Below are 23,848 nucleotides of genomic sequence, written 5' to 3' on the forward strand. Positions count from 1 at the left end.
GAGCACTGTGGACACCTCAGATAGTCTAGAACTTCCCACCATGTTTGGCGCCCTCAGGGAACTGTCAGATGCTGGGTTAATGTCCAGTAAGGGGATCTGACCCGGACCAGGTGTCTGGGAAGGCTTCTCGGAGGAAAGGATGTTGACCTGGAAGGAGGAGGTAGAGGAGGACTGCCGAGAACCTTGTGTCCCAGACAGGGGCTGCCATAGACAGGAGAGCATTGATGTCTCAGCCCACAGGCTGCCTAATCCCCAAGGAGTGAATATGTTGCTGCCCATGTGAACCTTGCACCAGTTTGGCCAGGCATGGAATTCCCCCTTGTCATCAATTTCCGCCCTGGCCAGATAAGGGGAGCTGAGACCCCAGTCCTGTATCCCAGGTAGATATTCAGCCCAGTACGCCCTGCAGCGGCCCTGACTACCCGCATCATTAGCACAAAAGGAGGAATTTGGGCTGGGATATTTTCCTGTGTTGAATTCTTTGGAAAGGGAAAGTTCTTGGACTTGAGCCTGATTTGAAGATTAAATGTTTTGAGCCACGTGCAAGAGAATGGCCGACAGAACCTGGAGGGGGCAAGGTTCTCTGAGGGCGAGGTTCCAGGTCGCTCTGCAGGGTTGGGAATAAAGTATTTGTAATCTGCTACAAGCTCTACTCAGAACTTCTTAGGTAGGGGATGAAAATGTTCTAAACTGACTGTGGAGATGGTTGCACAACTCTGTGAATACACTTAAAGTCCATGAATTGTACTCTTTAAATGGGTCCATTGTACAGTATGTGAATTCTATCTCAATGAAACTGTTGTATTAAAAAATACAGCTCTCAACTTGTCAGACTGTCACAAAGCTGTCATCAGACAGCACATAAAGACCAGATTATCTCATTTGTGTCCCATTTTGATCATAAAATAGTTCAATTTATGTAACATTTTCCTTAAAGTAGTCCAAATGTAAAAAAAGAAATTGGAAACTACAACACATTCCGGAATAATTTGGAAACCTTGATGCAGTCCAGACTCACCTGGCACCCTTTCTCTTCCCTAAAACGTGCCTTTTTTCCATTTCTTTTTGACTTTGGAGAAAAAAACTCTGTTCTTACTGGTAAAATAGCCTCCTGTTCCCTTTTCTTTCCTGTAAATTATGAGATAAGTTTGCATTTCATACCTTTCCAGAAATCTCTGTTGATTGTGGTCTGACCTCAGAATCATGATTTCTGGGAAAGAAAGAAAGAATTAGAATCACTGCTGTGAACATTAGAAGTGCGGTGAGCAGTTCGTGTTGTGGATTTGAGATGGAAAACAGGTGACCAGTACCTGCTTGTTGCTCTAGAACTTACTTCCTGGTGCTGCTAGATGGTATGCCAGCAACTACGTCCAGCTCATGCCAATGACTTTTAAAAATGTCATCCCAAATGCCACACGCTATGTCTTGGATGTAATTAGGGCTAGTTGTGGCCTTTTTGTATGGTGGAAACCTCCACCTCCTGGTGGAGGAAGTCTGGAGGCAGTAGAACTTGACAATCCAGGTACTATTTATTGAGCAATTACTGTGTATCAGACACTGTGCTAAGCAAGGTTGTGTGTACTCTTCTCACTTAATCCTCACAATGATGTATGACATAGGGATTATTCCCCCCATATTATGCCAGGGAAATGGAGGCTCAAGGCTACAATTTCTATTACACAGCCAGTCAGCATCAGGGCTGTGGCTGGCCTTGATGGAGCAGGCCAAATCCAGCCCTGCGGGCCAAATCCAGCCACCTGCTATCCTGCCAGTGAAGACTGATGGGGGCACAACCCCACCCACTTGGTGGCGTATCCTCTATAGCTGCTTTGGCTGCAATGGGAGAGACTTGTTGCAACAGAGACCATATGGCCCTAAAAGCCTGACTCTCTGTCCTCCTCTACCTCCTCCTCCCATGTCTGTCTGCCCCCAAAGCCCACCCTCTTAGCTTATATTATGCGCCTTTGTTTCCCTGTCCATACCCCAGCCTTTAGACTCCCAGGCCAGTGCTCCATCCCCTGTATGGCCAGGAAAGCACAGCCATCTAGTAGGACCAGGAGCAGCTCAAATAATGAGCCAACAGCTGGCACCCTTCCTCCAAGCACGGCGATGTACCAGAATGCTCTCCCTCCTGTGACAGGTGATGTGCCCTCCAGTTCAGGCCCAGAAGAGCTACAAAAGAGAAGCTCCAGCAGTTCTGTGTAGGAGGCAGGATGTCCTTCTGTCCAAAGAAGGGCTCTCATGATTATTTATTCATTGTGAAAGGGAAGAAAAAAATAATAGAGTTTCCTGGAAAGGGATGAAAGTTCACTATGATAAACTCCCAAAAAGCAATCAAAGGCCAAAGAGGGCAGAAAAATAAAGGACAAGGAGAAAGAGAGATGGTGAATCAAAGCAGCCAGTATGTTAGCAGAGTCCAGGGGAGGGGCCGGGCTTCACAGGCAGGGAGGTGTGGGGCCATCAGAGCACAAGTCACCAGTGGCAGTGAGTCAGGCAGGCAGCGGGACTTGACCCCACAGAGTCACTGAGGCCCTGGGGATGAGCTGATGATGACAGGAATGCATAGAACCAGTCAGCTGTTTTGCTACTACTGCAGACCCATTGTATTAATTTTTGTGCATTAATACATGAACATAGAATATTATAAATGAAAACTGAGAAGCTACAGGAAGGAGAAATCACAATCCTATCAACCCAGAAGAAAACATTGTTAATATTTCTGTTTACTTTCCACTTCTATCTTCCCTGTTTTGTCTCTTTCTCTCATTAAAAAAAAAAAAAAAAAATATATATATATATATATATATATATATACACACACACACACACACACACACATGAGTTAACTGTTGACTTTTGAAAAGTAATCCCAACACTTTGGGAGGCTGAGGCGGGCAGATTGCCTGAGCTCAAGAGTTCAAGACCAGGCTGGGCAACATGCCAGCAAAACCCCATCTCTACTAAAAATGTAAATAGCTGGGCATGATGGTGCCCACCTGTAATCCCAGCTACTTGGGAGACTGAGGCATGAGAATGGCTTGAACCTGGGAGGCAGAGGTTGCAGTGGGCCAAGGTCATACCAGTTCACTCTAGCCTGGGCGACAAAGTGAGACTATGTCTCAAAAACAAAACAAAACAAAACATTGCAGGTGAGACTTAAGACCCCATCAGTTACCACCCTTCATCAGATATCCCTCAGTCATCATTTGCCTTATTTTTATTTTTCTAGACCCTTCTCTGTGCAGTTGCATTTCATACATGTGCCCAGAGCTGATGGACAGGACAGAGCCACAACCCCTTCTCTGCAATTCTGAAACCCAAACAGCTCTGAAAATCAAAAGATCTTTCCTAACTCGTATGATGGCAAAACCAAAACCTGCCTTCAGCTATTTATGGGCGGGTTTATAAGAGTCATTGATGCCAGTTATTGTGAGTTTATGTTTTCATTTCTGCAAAAATTCAGTGTTTGGTTTTAGCTGCTGGAGACCCAGCTAACAGTGTAACATAATACCTATGTGTGCCCTACATGGCCTTTTAGCTGCTAAAGATTCTAAATTCCAAGACATATCTGGCCACAGAGGTTTAGGTTAAGGAGTTATGTATGGATCTGTAATTGTCTTAAGGTTTGGGCTTTCCTTAAATAAAATCATAATTCTGTATACCTTGCTGCACCTTGCTCTTTTCAGACACCACTGTAAATCAGGAATCTGTGTTAGCACTTACAGATTTCACACATTCCTTTTCATGGCTGCGTAGTATTCCAAAGCTTGGCTACTTGCGTTTCTTTGGCTGAGTGATTCAGTCATCTTAGTCTTTTTCTATTCCAGGCAGCGTTGCAGTGGGCATCCTTGGCCACACCTCTCTGTGTGTGCACGAGCAGTACAAGAAGCAGAACTGCTGAGTTGCAACGTTTTGTTTTAACAACGTTGCCGTAGTGTCAGAAGCACTTCCCTGTGCTGTAAAATGCCTCTTCTAAACTTCATTCTTGATGGCGGCATAATAGTACATTGTCTGAGTGTTAGTTTCCTGAGGTGGCCCTAACAAAGTCCCACAAACTGGGTGGCATAACCAGCAGAAATTGATCGTCTCACAGTTCTGGAGGGTAGAAGTGTAAAATCAAGGTATTGGCAGGGCTGGTTTCCTCTGAGGGGTGTGAGGAGGACTCTGGTCCAGGCCTCCCTCCTTCGCTTCTGGTGCTTTGCTGGCAATCTTTACTACTTTTTGGCTTGTAGAAGCATCATTCCAGTCTTGCCTTCATCTTCACATGATGTTCTTTCTACCTGTGTGAAAATCTACGTCCAAATTTTCACTTTTTAGGAGACACAGTCATACTGGATTTGGACCAAACGTAATGACCTCATCTTAACTAACTGCATCTGTAAAATGACCCCATTTCCAAACCAGGTCACATTCTGAGTCTGAGATGCTAGAGGTTAAGACTTCAACCTAAGAATCTGAAGGGGACACAGTGAAACCGAAAGAGTTTGAATTTGCCAGATTTTACTTAATCCGCTTATACTGGCCACTTACGTTGTTTCTACTACATTATGAATCATCCTATGACGAACATCCTTATTAAGAAATCTTGGTCTGCATTTTCAATTGTTCCTCCAGAAACCATTCCTTAGAGTCAAAGGGACTGTCCATTTGTCAGGCTCTGGGTGGCACCTTGCCAAGTTGCCTTCCAGAAAGCAGAGTAGAGGGATGCCCACCTGACCACACCGGGGCCCTTGTCTTCATTCACCTGGGCTCTCAAATGACTCCCGCCCAGTGCTCCAAGCTGAAGTCCACTGCACATGGGTGTGCGCCTCTGCCTGCATGTGCCAGATTCCTGCCAAAAGGAGAGCAAGTCTGCGGGTTAATAGCAAAGTAGAAACCATAGCTCAAAATGTCTGTTTAGGGCATGTTCTCTTGCATCTGTATAGATGAATAGAGATTTCAGAAATACTGGGCCCTCTGGGCCTCAGGCATTAAATCAATCAGTGCAATTTCACTCACAGGGCAGCTTGCCAAACAAGCCCAAGAGAGAGTAGTGAGTACTCTGATTTAGTTCAGTCCGTTAAGCCCATGGCAGCCTGCACCAGCCCACTACTGCAAAAGGCAATCAAATAATGGGTACTCAGCCACTTTCGGGGGGGCGGGGGCTGACTGGGGAAGGGGCTCTCTGGAACCGTTCAAATGGAGCCAACTTGGTAGCTTTTTAGGGTAGTTCTGAGAGCTGGAGACAGGTAAGGAACCTGGGAAGCAACAGCTTAATTAACAGAACTACAGAGAAAGAGGCAGCAGAGGAATCTCTCAGAGAACCAGAGGGTTTTGTGTGTGTGATGAGCGAAAGGATACAACTAGGTGCTTGAGTACTGCCGGCTAGGAACCAGCATTGAACAGCAGATGCCTAACTCAGCATGGCAAGGACCAGCTTAGCACAGAGACTAGAGAGCAGGATGCACAGGATAAATTTAGCCTACGTTTCAGGGGAAAACATCGATCTCAAATGTAGTGCTGTCTTTTAAAAGAAAGTGGAAGCCTTAGGCCAGTCATTTGGGACAATTTTACTTGAACAGCTAAAAGCCCAGGAAAAACTAATGCTCATAACCAGCTCATCCTGCTAGCATACCCGCAGGATCTTCCCTCTGCAGGAGGGCAGCTGGTGTCTGCATGGGCCTGACGGATGGTCCACCCTGCCGCCCTTACCTGTTCCCAAGAAAAGGTGCTGCTTTATTTTCTGGAGAGATTTGAGGTTTCTTTTTCTGATCCCAAATGTTCATCTTCATGAGGAATGACGGGGGGGCCCAAACTCTGCATTTGCTTGGCTGCTGATCCAGGACACTGGCATCTGATGGGTTGTATCTGTCAGAGCAAGGCCAGTGCCAGCCCCTTCTCTGTGGTCTAGAAACTGAGCAAAAGACATTAGTTACTGGTGTCTGTAGATAGAGTTGTTTGTTTGTTTTTAACCAGGTCTCCTGTAGCATTCACACAGCATCCTGAGCATTGTTTCTACCTGGTCAAAGCTAAGGGCACCACCGTGGTCCCAAACAATAGAACACCTGTCATGACGTTCCCACAATCTTGCCCATCAGGTGGTGACAGCATCTTTCCTGCAGCCTCCCTCTGACGCTGCTCCCCTGTGTGAAAGGGGAAGAAAGTCCAGCCTGTCAATATTTGGGGCACTAATCATCTGCATTCGGGCGCCAGGGGTCATTGAAAGGCTGAGACGCTTCCAGGAATTCATGGCTCTAAAACTGTGAGGCTGACCGGAAAGGATCTCCAGCGAGGGTATGAAGCAAGAAACCCAAATCTCCACTCCACCCCCACCCCGCAGCCTCTGAGCGTTGTGCACTGTGTCTTGGATTCTTGGGAAGAAATGAAGTCAATGCACATAGTGATGTGGGTCCAAGTTAATAATAAATGTAGAGGAAGGAGAAAGGATGTTCAATATTTAAACATTGCAGAGCACTGTGTTGGTTTGCCAGTTACTGCCCCCCGCCTGCTTCCTGGATGGGTTCTGTAAAATGGAGCCTTCCTTCCCCAACTCTGCAATTGGCATCTGACACCGGCGATTTACATAGAAAGGGAAATGATGCCTTTTCTAGGTAGCCCTCACCTCGCCAGCAGGACTCCTTCTCGTTTTCTGTTGCCTTTCTTGAAGGAAGAGGATGACAATGTAGAAACTAAGGTTTTTATGACCCCTGGAGCACTTGTGAGGAGTTGACAGCTTTAGGGTCATGTCCAGAGTTGTCTTCATTTTCGCAGATTTGCTTCTTTGAAACTGCCTTATATTTTAACATAAACGTTGTGCTTTGGTTCTTACCTCTAACAGATTAAAAAGGCTAAACAATGAAACATACGATGCGATGTGTTTAAGAAACATTGCTCTAAGTATACATACTAGATACGTTCCTTAAAAGTTGCCTGTAATGCAGAATTCTGTGAATCAATTCCTCTTTTCTTCTTGACACACATTATAGAAAAGGAAAAGCATTCCTTTGGGGGGAGGGAAAAACATTTGGCCCCGAGACATAATAAAATCATGCTTAAGAATGCAGCAAACTTTAAAGTCTCTTAGTTAAAGGAAATCAATACTTTTATGATAAAATATTAATAATACTAAAAAAATAAGGCAAAACTACAAATGCAGAATAGCCAGGGTGATTTTTAATGTTGGACACATCAGCTTAGCATCTGTAAGGAGGAACAAAGGGAAAAGAAAGCAAACCTAGCCCATTTGAGAAGCGCTTTCAGTTCCTAGTAAGTCCCTTTTTGTGAATTTTCTGTCAAGAAGACACACACCTCCCCATAAGTGCCAACCTTATTTCCAAGCATTTTGTTGAAACTACCGATTTTGGAAATGAAAGGATGAATGTAGCTGGAGGAAGGAACACACACAGGTGTGTACACACGCACACTCCTGCACACACAAGCGCAGACAGGGCAAAGAGAAATGGAGAATTGGGGAAAGCCATTTATTTGTTTGAATACACTGCTGGCTGTTCCCTCCATCCCCATCCTCCATGAATTGTTCTGGTGGAGATCTTTAAGAGGGTTGGACTTAGAGTAGATTGAACCATATGAAATGGCTGTTTCTATAGGTCAGGTTAGTTGAATATTGGCAGTTGCATATGGTCCAAGCTCATCCATTCAACTCTCTATCAAAGAAATGCAAACAGAACAGTCATGTGTCTTGAATGCAGTGTAACATGAGGTGTTTTAAGAATCTAGATGAAAATAACTTTAGGCCGGGCGCGGTGGCTCAAGCCTGTAATCCCAGCACTTTGGGAGGCCGAGATGGGCGGATCACGAGGTCAGGAGATCAAGACCATCCTGGCTAACACGGTGAAACCCCGTCTCTACTAAAACATACAAAATATTAGCCGGGCGTGGTGGCGGGCGCCTGTAGTCCCAGCTACTCAGGAGGCTGAGGGAGGAGAATGGCATGAACCCGGGAGTCGGAGCTTGCAGTGAGCTGAGATCCGGTCACTGCACTCCAGCCTGGGCGACAGAGCGAGACTCCGTCTCAAAAAAAAAAAAAAAAAAAAAAGAAAATAACTTTATTTTTCTCATAAACGATTTTCATATAAATCCCTTAAACCTACATATTTAAAGTTCCTTTAGAAATGCTCTCTCATGTCTCACTTTGTTAACTCCTAAAACCTTCAGTCATAACAGCTAATGTGAGGAACAGCTAATATTTTGTGTCTCATTCTTTTCTCCAAAGAACTGGGCCATTTCTTTTGCTACATACCCCTTTGTCTAAAGACACTTATAAAAATGAAAATCCCAGGACAGGCTTGGGGGCTCACACCTGTAATCCTAGCACTTCGGGAGGCCGAGGCGGGTGGATCACCTGAGGTCAGGAGTTCGATACCAGCCTGGCCAACATGGTGAAATCCCGTTTCTACTAAAAATACAAAAAAATTAGCCAGGTGTAGTGACAGTTGCCTATAATCCCAGCTACTTGGGAGGCTGAGGTAAGAGAATCGCTTGAACCCAGGAGTTGGAGGTTATAGTGAGCTGAGCTCGTGCCATTGTACTCCAGTCATGGTGACAGAGCAGGACTCCATCTCAAAAAAAAAGTAAAAAAAAAAAAAAAAAAAACCCATCTCTACAAAAAATAGAAAAATTAGCCAGGCGTGGTGGTGTGCACCTGTAGTCCCAGCTACTCGGGAGGCTGAGGTGGGAGGATCACCGGAGCCTGGAGAGGTCAAGAGGCTGCAGTGAGCCGGGATCATGCCACTGCACTCCAGCCTTGGCGACAGAGTAAAACCCTGTCTCCAAAAAAAAGAAGAAAATCCCAGTTATTGCCTCATTGGGCCCAAGTTCCAGGCACCATAAATTCCAGCCAAGGAGTCAAAACAGCAAGTGCTACCTGAACATTCAGATTGCATTAATGCTTTCATCCTCACGAACCCTGTAAAGTGTGGTGGTGTCTCTCTGCTTTAGAGTGACAGCAGTGCTTTAGAGGACACAGGCTCATGGGGTCATCAGGTCCCCTGCTGTCACATGCCCAGACCCGTGGTACTCTCCTCACCGCTGTATCTTGTAGCCAGAGTAAAAGTGACAGGCCTAAAGCCAAGGAGCTGTTCTTAAGGTTTCTCCCCTGCAGATAGCAGAAGGCTCGTGTCCAGCCATCTGGTCGGCCATGTCCCACAGCTCTGCCAGGGCAGACGTCAACAGAGCCCTGTCCACTTAACAACCGCAGCTGTGGGCTTCTGAAGCTTGTTCTGTGCTGATATCCATCGCTGCCTTTCTGTGGCTCTGCACATACTCCCTGATTCTATCTGACTCACATAGTTCCAGATAGTATCTTCAGTTCTTGTTGTAGATAATGTGTCATAGAACGTCATCAGCTGTCGGTCTGGCCTAGCCCCAATCTGTTAAAACACATGGTAGGAGAGACTTTGGTGAGGTGGCCCAGCTACAGAAGTTAACCACTCCACCCTGCAAAATCAGAGTCCTGGCGAACACAAGCAAATGGAATGGGACCACAGGAGTGCTGCTGTCTGCCTTGGGCGCATACTAAGTATGTGTCAACTACACATGCCTTTTGCAGAGAATCAAGTCTAATTCCCTGGCCCCTTTATACAGTGCCACCTCCTAGAACACATGGAGCAGGCCGAACATGTCAGTGTAGGATACACACCACACCGCCTCCCCGCTTCTGGCTGAAAAGGTCAAAACGGGGCTAATGGGATAAGAGACTTGTTAGGGAAGAATCTGGCACTCCTGGCCGGGCACGGTGGCTCACACCTGTAATCCCAGCACTTTGGGAGGCCAAGGCAGGTGGATCACCTGAGGTCAGGAGTTCAAGACCAACCTAGCCAACATGGTGAAACCCTGTCTCTACTAAAAATACAAAAAAATTAGTCGAGCATGGTGACACATGCCTGCAGTCCCAGCTACTTGGGAAGCTGAGGCAGGAGAATCACTTGAACCCAAGAGGCAGAGGTTGCAGTGAGCTGGGATTGCGCCACTGTACTCTAGCCTGGGTGACAGAGTGAGACTCTATCTCAAAAAAAAAAAAAAAAAAACATAAAAAAAACTAATGTGGCGCTCCTTGGCCAGCCAGAACCTTGGGGGGCCATCCTTTGCAAGCAGGGCCATAGTAACCCACCCCACTCCTGGTGCATTCCTGATTCCACTCCAGCTGGGGTCAGTGAGCGCCTATGCCTGGGAGTCTCCTGGGCGTTGTCTAACCCGCCTTCCTCCTGCTGCCTTTTCAGCCCTGCTGACTGCCTCTGTAGAGAGGCAGCCCAGATGGCCACTCCCAAGCTTGCTAGTGCCTTGGCTGAGAGACTGTTGTGGAGCTCTTTGCTGGCTAATTTACAGACGGTAATACCAGTGGAAGAGGGCAGGGGCTGGGCAAGGCAGGGACGGGGTCCTTGGGAATCAAGCCCAGCCCTGGCGACCTTCAGTTCTAGAAATCCAAAGCAAGGTTGCATCACTGCGAGAGATTCCAAGATCTGGTCCACTTGTGTCCCTCATGTGCCAGCCAACCCTCTGTGGCATGGATAGGTGCTCATGTAAAATGCACGCATTCCTCACATTCAGACAGCCCAGATGCCCCCCTCCCGGGTAGCAAAAGAGGCATTAAGACTTGGTGCTCCCCGTGGGTGGCAGCCTGCACAGGCAGACCTTCACCCACTGCAAAAACATTTCTAAGGGCACAATTAGGACAGAAATGACACAGAGAGAAAGCAAGATACTGAAAGACCATTTTTTCTTTTCTGCAGGTTTTCAAGGATAGTGCTTAAAATGTGAGAGGATTTATCCATGGATAAAGAGCTATAGGCTAAAAGATTCTGCAATTTCCCAGCTATTTTTGTATGTTGGACATGTTATCCCTTGAAAAGCAACCAGAAATAAAAAGTCTTTAAGCATTGTGAGGTGCAGCCCAGTCAGTGATGTGGGGGTCGCCCATGGTGGCGGCTCGGGCTTGGCCCAGAGAGACCGTAGGAACGTCCCTTCCCCAGGTGCCTGATGTGTAGATGTGCCCGCTGGGCTGGACAGGAAGTGGCTTCTTCAGCACCAGTGCACAGGAAGAAAATCAGATATCACTATTTGGGGGCAAGTCCTTCATTGCCCCGAAAGCACAGAGTTTTGTGCACTGAAACAGTAAATCATTTGAGACTTATTAAAGGGATACTGAAAAGGGGGTCTCTATGCAAATATCTGAAGCTTTCCCAAACTTCAGGGTCCTAGCAGTGAGGGAGGAAACTTCTGGGGGCCCCCAAGGCTCCTGCAGGCCCTTGGAGTCACTGCCATCTGAACCCTGCCCACATGTCAGTAGATGCTTTTGTTTTTGTGTAGATTCCTAAGAGGAATCGCGGGCAAGGACCCAGGCCTCACCTGGCCCATGTGGGTGTGCTGTTGCTAGACCTGAATCTGAACCCTGCTTCCTCAGCCCCCAACACGTGCTCTTTGAGCAGCCGTGGGTAGTTTGGGCCCTGTGCCCTGTCTTCCTAAGGTGGCCTTCCTAGGGTAGCCCCCTACTGAGTAGCTCCTAGACCCGGCCCGCCCTCGGGCATTGCTGTCATCTTGCCGGCGGTAGGATCCAGAGCCACTCCTTGAGTCAGAAGCACGAACGAGAAGGTTCTATGTCACCTGCAGATCTTTCTAGTAAGCCGCAGTCTGTCCAGAGCCACCAGCAGCTGAAGTCCCAGACTTAGTCACCTCCCAGCCCCCCATCTCTCGCCCCAGGGACCTGGCAGGCTGCACTGAGAGGTGAAAGGGCAGATCCAAGGAAGGAGCTGGCGAGGGGAGAAATAAGGCCATGCACACTTTTGCTGTCTTCAGTTTGTGTGCGAGGTCACAGGGCCGATTGATTTTTTTACTGTTTCCCAGTATCGTGATGGGTGGTGAGAAAATATGAACGCTGCATCGTCAGAAACCTGAGTCACAGCCTCGGAATGAATTTGCTAATGAAAGGCAAGCTCAGGGCGCCCATGCCTCATGGTCCTCATTCACGGCAGAGACTGTGGAAAATGCATGGGTTGCTTCTCCTGAATCAGCCCTCAGCGGGTTTTATGTTATGCTTTGCAATCTGCAACAACCATAAATAAGTGTAGGTTTTTCTTAGGGCAGGCAGCTCTCCTGTCCAAATCTTAGAGCTTTTTCCTAAAAGAGGTCTATTGAAAACTGGACTTCTTTGACACACCTCTAACTGAGACTTAAATGTCTTGGTCTCATACCTCAGACTCAAAAGCCACCCATCTCCAGAGTTTGGTCAAGGAGGCCCCAAGGTACGACAGACACCCTGGGGTTAAAAACAGAGGCTGGAGACCGGGTGCAGTGGCTCACACCTATAATCCCAGAACTTTGGGAGGCTGAGGGAAGAGGATCACTTGTCAGGAGTTTGAGGCCAGCCTGGCCAACATGGTGGCCCGTCTCTACTAAAAATACAAAAATTAGCTGGGCATGATGGTGCACGCCTGTAGTCCCAGCTACTCGGGAGGCTGAGACAGGAGAATCGCTTGAACCTGGGAGGCGGAGGTTACAGGGATCCAAGATCGTGCCACTGCACTCCAGCCTGGGTGACAGGGCGAGACTAAATAGTGAAACTCCAATTTATACATGAGATGACAGAGCTCAGAAAAATAAAAAAGGCTGGAGACCACTCTGGTTGCATACAAACGGCTTGGCTTGGCTGGCTTAGGGTTATCCACTTCTTAATTTTCAAAAGGAGTATAAATGAAGCTGTCAACATTTTCAAAATCAGGAGGCGTTATGTCAAAATCCAGATATCCAGCTTTTCTTGAAGAACTGGAGTCTGTGACCATACTGAGGTCCATGTTCTCATGCAACAGCAGTTAGAAGCTGGGATCTGGGCTTTCTGGTTTGCCCCAGTCTGTACCAGTCCCTGCCATCTCCCTGACACAAAAGCTGAATGTCCCATGGACTGCATGTATTAGCATGCCTGCACTGTTGTTTTAATAGAAGAGAATGGTTTCTCAGTGTGCATGTGTCTATTAAATAAGGGGAAACAGATGACAGATAGGACCACCAGCGTTTTACCTCCAGCCCCTCATTACATTACCTGGCTGGCCAGCCTTGCCCTGTCTGTGATTTTCAAAAGTGGGATCCACAGAAGTGTCTAGAAAGGGGAGGGGCAGCCCCTCCTTGGTAAGGCACCATGCCAGCCCAGGCAGTTCCATTTTCATCTCATGTATAAATTGGAATTTCACTATTTAGAAAAAATATTTGAAAAGGGCCGTCGTAGGGCATTATCTTTGCAGAATGAGGTTCCATCTGCAGTCAGGCAGGTGTATCTCCCAGGAAGCTGCTTTTAAAGACATGCCCCAGGAGGGTTTCATGGGACAGAAACCTTGCGGGTGAATTGGTGTGTCATGTAGGTCACCTGTTTTTTTGCCTGTGGTCTTAGCTCCTAGGAAGCTCAGAGTTAAATGGTGACATTAGCTTCCCGTAGCTTAAAGTCTTTCTGATATAACTTTTCATCTTTTATTGTTCAGCTCTTATTTACTTTTTGTTTTAGTAGCTTTCAGTATTTAGTATCTATGGCATTTAGGCTTGGGTTTTAAAATATAAGCCATCTCACACCCTTCCTGGAAACAGGTAGTATGTAAGTACATCTGTAGGGGATGAGGCTGCAGGGTGAGGTTAGCGCTTTTGAGTAGAGTGGAGAATCCCCACATTGAATTCAGAGCCAACTGGGTTCGTTCCCTTTCAGCTCCCTGAAAGGTCCCTGTGGAATCCCCTATGAGCTCAGGTAGTTTTCACATCTTCCAAGGGTAGATTTTTTTTTTAAGCCTGAAATAGTTGCACTTTAGTCACATGGCCAATATCCTCAGAGTAATTACCATACACGAAGCAGCACCAACTCCAGGCAGGCCACAGAGGTCGGGGGGCTTCCCTGCTCCCTTGGAGATTCAGAAAACCTTTGGTGCAAGCCCACTAGTTTTTGTGCCTGCACACATCCAAGCCCTTCCCACCCTTTAGTCTCTCTTGGGCCTCGCTCTTTCTGGGTCTTAACCGTTGTGTGTAATCTCTGTGGCCAGGTATGAACCCAGACAAAAACTCAGTCCCATCTCTGGTTTCCGCCCAAAAAGTCCACTTGCACCACATGGGAAAGAGTTGACCAAGTGTTTCCTAAAGATTTGAGGGGTCATGGGACGGGTCACCTCCCCACCTCACTTGCCCCTTTCCCTCTTTCCCTTCAGCCCACCACACCTAGATTCCACCCAGCAGGTATAGGGTAGCTTTCTCTGCACCAGAAACCCTGGGAGCCAGCCCGTCCCCTTGTCCCTAGGGGACTTAACTCACATCCCTGCATTAACAAAGTTTTTTCCCTAGCTGTATCAGTTAAGATTAAGTTCAACTACATAGTAAAGATAAATTCAAAGGGAAGTTAATTTCCCTCTTAGGTAAAAGAAGCCTTGTAGTCAAGAGCTACACAAAGGCGTCAGGGACCCAAGCCCGTTCCTTTTCAATGCTCTGTTGTCTCTAATGTGTGATTCATCCTCATAGCTCAGGGTGGCTGCTGGAGTTCCAGCCATCGCATCCATTTTCCAGGAAGCAGAATGGAGGAGGGTATACCCCCTTTCCTTTTAAAGAGCTTTCCAGGAAATCCCACATGCCACATTCGTTTCTATCTCACTGGTCACAACTTAGTCACTTGACACGCCTAGCTTCTGGGTTCTGTAACTGCAGCCAAAAGGGAGAATGGTTATTGAGAGACAGCTAACAATATCAAGAACCCTGTCCAAAACCCTCTTCTTTTTCCTTTTCTTTAAGCCTTCCCAGTAAAGTGAACAAAACCCTCTTAACCCAGAGGATTCTAGGTGCTAGCTATTAATGTAATGATAATCATCACACTAAATACCTAAACATCTTTGCAGTCAAATTTCTTATGCCCTACTTAGGTAGGCCAACTCCTACACACCCATCAAGGCCCCAGGGCTGGAGAGAGCTGCTGCAGAAGCACTGGGGAGAGAACAGTTAACTCCACCGTATGCAAAGACTCCTCCCAGGCTAATGCTGAGCTGTGTGAGCCATGAAGAATGGGGCAGGGATTTGTAAAGACAGAAAAGAAGCAAAAGAAAACTCCAGACTGAGGAAACAACCTAATAAAAGTTGAAAGCAAGTGGTTCTTGTTAGGAGGTCTGAGGACCGACCTAGGCTGCTGGAGGCAGATCACCATATTTCTACATCCCCACTCCCCCTACACACACCCAGTGATTCTGGGGTTGTAGGAGGGCCTTGACTCGAAAGGTCTCTGGGGGTTCCAACTTCCCTGAGTCCTGTGGATTTGACCAACAATCTAGTCATAAAAAGCAGAGATTATCAACTCAAATGCCCACACGGCCAGGCAAGTTGCAAGAGCAGGGAACCAGCTATGCTCGTCTCCCTCCCGGTGCTGTCCTGCAGGAATGGGGCCCCATAAAGCCAGATCTTTTCATTTTTTAAGAAACCAGAAATCCAGGTCTGTGCGTAAAAGCTCCCAACGTGTCCATGGTGGTACCTCCAACAAACACACATAAAACGTAAATAAGCAAAGCAAAACTCGTGTGCAAGCCCCTGGGCTGCTGCTGGCTGGCTCTGAATCTTGAATCACATGGTAAAGTGATTATTGGTAGGGAAAGCTTAAAGACCCATAGAAGAGGAGGAGGGGGGCGTGTCCAAGGTCTCAGTGTCAGTTTGGGCAGAGCTTGGACTCAAACCTGGGGTTCTGACTGCAAGCCCAGCTTTCCTTCTATCAGTGGGCCTAAAAATAGAAGACTGACCTTTTTGTGGTATTTTAGTGCTTCACAAATGCCAGAGCGTTATTCATTAGTTCATCTTCCCAGAATAACTGGTAGAACACGGCCAGAGGGCAACAGGAAGACTCTGGGCTGCCCCCCATGAAACTGGGGGCTCCTGGGAAGTGGGGGATGTGTCTTACCATGGGCATAGGTCCCCCTGCTGTTGGAGTGGCCTGCCTGGCCCTGCTCTTGGTGAGTCTGGGGAAGAGAGCTTCAGAGGGCAGAACACATCTCAGGAGGATATTAGGATCGGGAGCTTGAGTCTATCCAGTTCCCAGGCAGCTTATATTTCTTCCATCATCCTCCCTTTTTTTTTTTTCTTTTTGGTTTAACATAAGGTTTATAATAGGAGTCTTGGAAAATTCAGGCAAGAACAAAAAATAACAATTCGCTGCAATATGACTACCTGGTTCTCTCACTGCGTCAGCTTCAGTCCCTCCAGTCTGCTTTCTCTGCTCTGGACAAGGGGGAAAGAGAGCATGAATTTTTTACATGAGCGGGAACATATGGGACATGCTTTTTCTAACTTTTTTTCATTGACTCCATCTTGAGTATTTCCCCCGACGCCTAATCTTCTCTTACCAGCATCTTGGTTGGCAGCAGGAAATTTCATCATCTAGATGGATTAGAATTCACTTAGCCTTTCCCCAACTCTTGGACATACCAGCTGTCTTCTGTCCTCTGTTCTATACACCAATATGCTGAATATCCTTGTAGAATAATCTTGCAGAAATGCATGTGGTTCCACCCAGTGTCGTCTGCAGCATGGGAAACCATGCTGCAGGTGTGGAATTGGTCAGTTGCTGTGAAAGTCCATACAGCCTCTGATACAAGTTTTGCAGGCTGTCCTTGAAGCATACCCAGAGAGAGCCAAGACTGTTGTCACTGGAGAGGATCTCAGGGAGACCTGTTTGCCTGCACCCTTGTTGCACGATCTCTGGCTTGTCTGTGTGTTTGCACTTGCTTGGCAGCCCATGTGTGTTTGATTCATGTACCAAAAGCCTCTGGCACCTCCGCCAAAACTAGTTCATCAAGAACTGCTTGGCTGGGGTGAAGCGGGAACCAGAGGACAAGGCGCTCTGGCCATGGGCGTCCATCCTAAATTCTGCCCAGCGCCCTCCTGATTCTCTGATGTGTTGCCACCTTGATTTGGGGAAAAGCCCTTTGAAATTGCAGGTGGGGGGCCTTGGGCATCCAGCAAAATAAAGAAAAAAAAAGACAAAACTCACTGTGGCTTTCTGGTCTCAGTGCCGCTGGTAAAGGGAGAGAGAGTGGAAAGGAGGGAAGTGGAATTTGTAGTAGCAGCGGGTGAGGGAGAGAGGTGTTCAGTTACCTCTGCTCAGCTAGACCCTGCAAATGGGTGGGATCGGAGGTTGGTGATTTTTTTTTTTTTTTTCTGTTTAACTCAGTGCATGCAGATTTTACTGCCAAGCTATGACTTGATCCCAACCCATTCCCAAAATAAAAGAATTTAAGCATCCTGACTGCGGTGCCAGCTTCTCATCTGCTACCCTACATGTCCCACTGCAGATGTCTTTTGATAATAAGCCAGGTGTATGATGCTGTAATAAACCATGGCTTTAAAGAGGGCAAGAGAAAAGACGTGTCTTCTTCGAATGGGCCTGTGACAACCTTGGCAACAGCCGTGTCGTTGATCCGTTCTGGCCAGGGCCTTTGTCGGGAGCACACAAGGTGTAATCCCAACTCTGTTACGCCCCTGGCTGGCCCTCTGTTCATGGCCATGATAAATAGGCAGCTCGGGAAAAGCCATCTTGACATTTTGATTTGTTAAGGGGTAATTCATTTTCGAGGCAAGTGAACAGCTTGTAAACTGGGGGGTTTACCGCTCTAAGTGATTAAGAAGTGAGCAGCTATAAAACTGGTTCCACGAGGCTGCGGCTGAGTGTCCCCAAGGAATCTTCCTGCCCAGTGTTTGGATTTGCCGGATGTTTGCCGTAGTTGATCTGAGCGGGGCCCTGACACACACACACACTATATCACATTGTGCCTCTTCCTGAGAACTCCAGCTACATTCATCCTGCCTTTCTCTCCACAAGCAGACCTCTGCGGTAGGTGCGGGCAGGAAATACCCTCCACACAAGAAGAGCTGGTGCTCAGGATGGCCGCCTCGGTTGGAGACATACCCTGCTCCCACCGGGCCCCATGCGCTTGCCATTATAGTCAGTGCTTGTTATGTCACCCCCAAAACCCAACTCGGGGTATAAATAGGGCCCCTGCCTTTTAAGGAGCTGATCTTTAGATGAAAACAGCTTCACATGAACCTGAGTACAAATAGCCCCTCCCTGATGGCCAGGAGAAGAGTCCTGCTAAGCCCTAAGCTGGGGAGACAGAGCCACAGGTCCCATCTGTAGGTGAAAGGAAGGAGGCTGAGGGATGTCAGGGACTTGCCCAAGGTCCCACAGCTGGGAAGTGAGTAGAGGAGGGTTAAATGCCAGACTTCTCTGGTGCCATAACCTGGATGTCGTCCCCTGCACCAGATGGGCACACTGCTTCTGTCTGGAGCCAGGTAACCTGGCAAAAAAGCCTTTTAGGCTTTGCAGGCCATGTGGTCGCTATGGCAACTGCTCAACTCTGCCGCTGATGGAGAAAACAGCCATAGTCTGTGTAAACAAAGGACCGTGGCTTGTTCCAATAAAACTTTACTTACTAAGCAGGCAGCAGGTTGTAGGATGCCAACCCCTGCTAACACCCTGCAGCCTTCCTGAGTTTCAAGAAAGGTGAGGTCAGGGCCAGGAGGGCCTTCTGGAAGTGGTGTCAGCAGAGAGCTGGACCGTGCAAGGTTAAGGCAGGGCGGGTGGCATGTATGGGGTCCGGGGCTGGCTGTGGTGAATGCATTCGCTTGAGCAGTGGCTCGTCTTGGGGGAATGACCAGGAGGGTTGAGATCCCCTCTCAGCTGGAAGAAGGACTCGCCCCCCGCCCCACCCCACCCCGCATATCTCCACTGCAGTTTGGGGTGGCTTCTGTACTACGAAGCACCATCACCATGAGTCCTGCTCAGCTCCTAGGGGCTGAAGTTGTGGCCTGCAGAAAAGCAAATGTCCACCAGAAGAGGGGTTACTGGGCCGGGTAAAAGGGGCTTTGATTTATCGTAAAGAACACATCAGCCAAGTGTGGTGGCTCACACCTATAATCCCAGAACTTCGGGAGGCCAAAGCAGGAGGATCACTTGAGTCCAGGAGTTCAAGACCAGTCTGGACAATATAGTGGGACCCCCGTCTCTACAGAAAAAAAAATTAGTTGGGCGTGGTGGCACATCCCTGTAGTCCCAGTTGCTCGGGAGGCTGAGGCGGGAAGATCACTTGAGCCTGGGAGCTCAAGGCTGCAGCGAGCTGAGATCACACCACTGCACTCCAGGCTGGGCAACAGAGTGAAACCCAATCTCAAAAAAAACATAATGAACAAACATGTATACTGAGCTGTCACCATGTGCCACACCCTGTGCTGGAGTGTGATAATAGTTCTCTCATTTTATTCCCACAATAGTGGAGGTAGGTAATGCTACCGCCAGGTTGTGGCTGGGAAAGACTCAAAAGAAACACTATAGCTGTTCATGTGTCTGGTGCTTCTGTGTGGGAAACAGGGGTGCACCCAGGTCTGAGTGTCTCCAAATGAGGCTTGTCCATCCCTGCTGGGTCAGTTTACCGCAGAAACATGCGGGCACACTCCACCTCCAGGTCCCGGAGATGCTGAGGGCCATTTGAGACCATCATCACTAGCTGTTTGCCAGAGCTTTCATTGTTCCTGAACCTGACTTCCCCAGAACCTGAAGGGCAGAGCAAATTCTCTGGAAGGAGAGTCCAGGGCACTCTCCTCCTGCCCGGATATGACTTCAGAGCGTGGGTCCAGTGCCCTTCCTTGAGCAACATCAGCAGAGGCCTGAGACTCTACCGTGAGGGCATGTAGCATCCCTGGGTGAACTTGCCACGAGGCTGTGTGTCCCTCTTCAGGGGCACAGCTGGCACACTGCTGAGCCTGTATCAGGCACTCGGATTTACGACTCATGGCCCCACACTCAGCTCTGTGGCTGGTTGTACTCTTTTCCTTGAAATAAACCTGTAGTAAACCTTTTCTTTGAAATAGCTTCAAAATGTGGCTGGGTCAGGGCCACGACCAGTGAGGTCAGCCTGTTCCAGGGAACAGAGCAGGACTTTCAAGGAACTGAGGTTGAGCTGTTCAGTGGAAATGTGAAATTGAGGCCCCCAGGCCTGCTCTTTGCTTCCACTTGGTCACCTGGTACTTTGTCTTGCAGGCTTCGCCGTGGCCCAGTGCATAAACCAGCACAGCTCCCCGTCCCTGTCCTCGCAGTCGCCACCCTCCGCCAGCGGGAGCCCCAGCGGCAGCGGGAGCACCAGCCACTGTGACTCGGGAGGCACCAGCTCGTCCTCCACCCCCTCCACAGCCCAGAGCCCAGCAGGTACTGGCCACGTGACTCAGTGATATGGGGACTTTGGGAGAACCCCGCGATCCTTCGCCATGACCAAAACCCCTGACCTCCAGGTCCTCCTTGTCACAGCACTTGAAGGATGCTGCAACTCAGGTTATCTGCACCTGAAGCCTCTATAGATTCCTCTAACTTGATGTTCCCTTCCGGGCTGGGTCAGCTCCCAGATGGGGAAGAATTGCTCCTTTTTCAGGCCGGTCCCCACCGAAGCTGTCACTGACTGCAGAGCTGATGGGCAATAGGCCTGCTGCACCTAAACCCACCCCATCATCACCTCCACAGTCTTAAGTGTCACAAGGAGGGGTCTCCTGAGGGGATTGTTTGCAGTCTGGGAAAAGAATCGTGTTCCTGCTAATTATTTTTTTTTCCTCTGTAACATACCAGTTTTGTCCTTAAATGTGGTGCGGTCCGGTTCTCCGAGTAGGCATGCACTTTGCCACTCTTTGGTAGGATGTGATGAAGTCGTATCCTGCCATCCTTCAACTTACTCCACTTCAGACATGGCACAGAGGGAACCCGGGAGTGAATGGGAGCCCCTGGAGTCAGCCTGGAATGGGACATGCCCCGGCTCCTCGTTCTCGGCTGCCGTGAGCTATTCACTGCATGAGATGTGGGGGAGTACAGACACCAGGCCTGTGGAACAACATGGCCCCAAATTGTAGCCAGAGGAGCAGAGATGAGCATCCATGGCCTTGAGCCAGTGGGATGTTCTGTGCCCCAGCAGCATCCCCCCACCATGGGTCTAGGGGGTCACACCAAGTGCCTGCACCTCTGACTGGGGACCCTCAGTATCCTTCATTGTTCCTGCAAGTTCCCCTCCAGAGCCCTCACTCATCATATTTCAGGGGCACCTGGCACAGCTCTCATTAAGTTCTGGATTGATGGATCATGGCAGGAAGACACGGGCCACTGCAGAGCCAGAGAGGTCAAGGGCCCTTGGTCACCATCCTGTCAGCACCAGGAGCCAAGATCTCCCTGGGCACCTACACCTGTCTCTCTCTGGCACTTCCAGCTTTTGCATTTCCAGTTCATGCTGTGGCTCAGAGTATCCCAACCCACCTGTGTCTCTCCCATCCACACACAGTGTTACCTCCATTTCCTACTGACTTCACAAGGCCCAGGCAGGAAGGTCACCCCACAGCCACCTTACTGAGAGATCCTCTTCCACTCAGCACCTGCTCCAGGGCATGACCACCCCTTGTGAGCTGTTTCTGAGCCCAATTTAAGGTTGGCTGCACATCCAAGCAGATGCCACCACTGTTGCCAGGCTTGTAGCTGGGAGATTCCGGCAGAGCTTCTTCCAGAAACTAAGGCGCATCCCCAGTAGCCCTCTTGATCCCGGTTTCATGCTTGCTCAGGGGTGGGCGTACAGGGTTGTGTGTTCATGTGCCTGTGTGCGCATCCACCCCCTGCCTGCGTGTGCACACTTCTGTATCTGCATGGGCAGCCCAACGCACATGTTTACCATTGCACTGGGAGTGAAAACTTCCTTCCCCTTATAGCTGTAGTCACCTTTCTGTCATTTTTAAGAACGTACAGCCAACAGCTAAGTGAGCAAAGAGCCATACACTTCTTTGCCTAAAGTTAAAACAAGCAAAGACCCACAGTATCAAAAATGATCAAAAATGGACTTCTGTATATGGCTGCCCACCTGAATGTGACCCCTGAAGCTTCAACTCTGCACTTTCCCAGGGCCTGGTGTCTGCAGCGTGTGCTAGTTTCTTTTTTCTTGGCCTCCCTCATCCCCTCTGTCCCTACCCCCACCATCCCCTGCGTGGTATCAGCGCCGTGTCTTCTCATCTCAGAAATCCAGTGGCTCTTAGCCTGGCTGTCAGGTGGCTAGGCAGTCCCAGTCGATAAGTGAGAGTCAGGACCTCCGAGGTGTCTGCTCCCATTTGGTGCATCCCCAGCATGCCTGCGTAGACGAGCGTATAGGTCCCCATTCTTTATGCAGCATGACAGTAAAAGCCTGAGGCCCAGCCTGCCTGTCCGGCTCTGCAGACACTGAGATAACTCACCTGATGAAGGGCCGGGCCCGGCGGGCAGCCTGGGCTTTACTCTTATGGATGCCTCAGGACGTAGCTATTGATCCCTGGCAGGAGAGCACATCAGAGCCCACAAGCTCCTCCCTGTCTTGAGGCCAGACTTCCACGCCACCCTGCAATCTCCCTCCCAGTCCACCCAGAACAAAGCATATGGGCTTTCCATGTTCCTTGTAGGAATGGGTCTAACCAGATGGTTCCAACATCTGCCTGCTGTTCCACCAAGACGCAGAGGAGAGAAAGCCAAGGGCAGGAGAAGGGAGACAGCTTTGTTGGGATGGGAGCCCTTCTGCCAGTTGCCTGATTTGACATCAGCTCAGAGTGCGGCCCAGCATTCAGGCTTCTGATGAAGGAAGGTCACCCTGCATGGCTCGCTCACCCTATTTTCCACCCACCAGGGACCTGGCCCTGATCCACCAGGGATGACATCCTTGAAGGGCCAGCCAAGCAGCAGGGTGGGCCAGGACCTCTCCTCCAAGCTTATTCATCCTAACCGCCCATTGCCTTCAGCCTAGACAGCAGAAGACAGCTGCAGCCCCCACAAGGGGCAGCTTGTCCTCAAAGTGGTTTTTGAGGGCACAGTGCTAAGTCAGAAGCGTTCCCGTCTCTGTGATTATGGAGCCTCCCAGAGTCCGGGAAGCTCCCCCTTGTAGAGAGCGGCTGCCAGACCCTCTGAAGTGAGAACTAGCAAACCCCAGTGGCTTCTTTGCCATTGATTTGTTTTTTCGTTTTTTTGTTTTTGTTTTTTTGAGACAGAGTCTTGCTCAGTTGCCCAGGCTGAAATGCAGTGTCGCAATCTTGGCTCACTGCAACCTCCACCTCCCAGATTCAAGCAATTCTCTCACCTCAGCCTCCTGAGTAGCTGGGATTACATATGCGCACCACCATGCCCAACTAATTTTTGCGTTTTTAGTAGAGATGGGGTTTCACCATGTTGGCCAGGCTGGTCTTGAACTACTGACCTCAAGTGATCCACCCACCTCGGCCTCCCAAAGTGCTGGAATTACAGGCATGAGCCATCACACCTGGCCCTCCTTTGCCATTGAAAGCACACTTTGCATGGCCAGGTGTTTGGTTGGGAAAGTACACAAGATATGCCATCCCCCGAGTGATGAGACGGGCCCAGTTTTCCATAGCTCTGGCCCACGGTTTTGAACACTTGAATTGTTCAAGGAAGTTGTTGAAAGCTGCGAGTGACCTTCATGCTGTTTTGACAGTTGTTGTGGCCCAGGCACCCACCAATCAGCATGGGCTCCTGCTGTAGTAGCCACAGCAGGGCCTTCTCAGTGTGCACCTGCTATGTGGCGTCCCAGGTGGACACTCCTGAAATTGAGCCCGCCTGTGCCAGACACCATGCTTGTAGGCACTTCGCAGAAGTCCCCTTGTTAAATCCTGCCACGCTGCACCTCACACTGAACAGTAGAAAACACAGGGGCCCAGAAAGGTTGTGCAACTTGGCCCAGAGGATGCAGCTAGCCGGCAGAGGAGCCAGGAGCTGAAGCCTAGCCTTGGCAACCCTAAAGCCCATGCCCCCCTTCTGAAACAGCTAGCAGAATATCTGATGCGGTTTCCAAGACTGTCTCAGGCACCT

General features: G+C 49.0%; 1 protein-coding gene across 15 annotated transcripts in view; it reads left to right on the forward strand.

Annotated features, from left to right (window-relative positions):
* The window catches only part of CLEC16A (C-type lectin domain containing 16A), a 238,351-nt gene that overhangs the window by 201,918 nt on the left and 12,585 nt on the right, over window positions 1–23,848 (forward strand). For all 15 annotated transcript variants that reach the window (XR_012429259.1, XM_065537629.2, XM_065537627.2 and 12 more), the window contains one exon: window positions 20,024–20,188. Coding sequence is in view for 14 of the 15 variants with exons in the window: in XM_065537629.2 (XP_065393701.1) it covers window positions 20,024–20,188 (165 nt within the window). In the remaining variant the exon portion in view is untranslated. The remainder of the gene's footprint in view (window positions 1–20,023; window positions 20,189–23,848) is intronic.

The sequence above is a fragment of the Macaca fascicularis genome, chromosome 20, assembly GCF_037993035.2.
Source record: "Macaca fascicularis isolate 582-1 chromosome 20, T2T-MFA8v1.1".
Classification (NCBI taxonomy): Eukaryota; Metazoa; Chordata; class Mammalia; order Primates; family Cercopithecidae; genus Macaca; species Macaca fascicularis.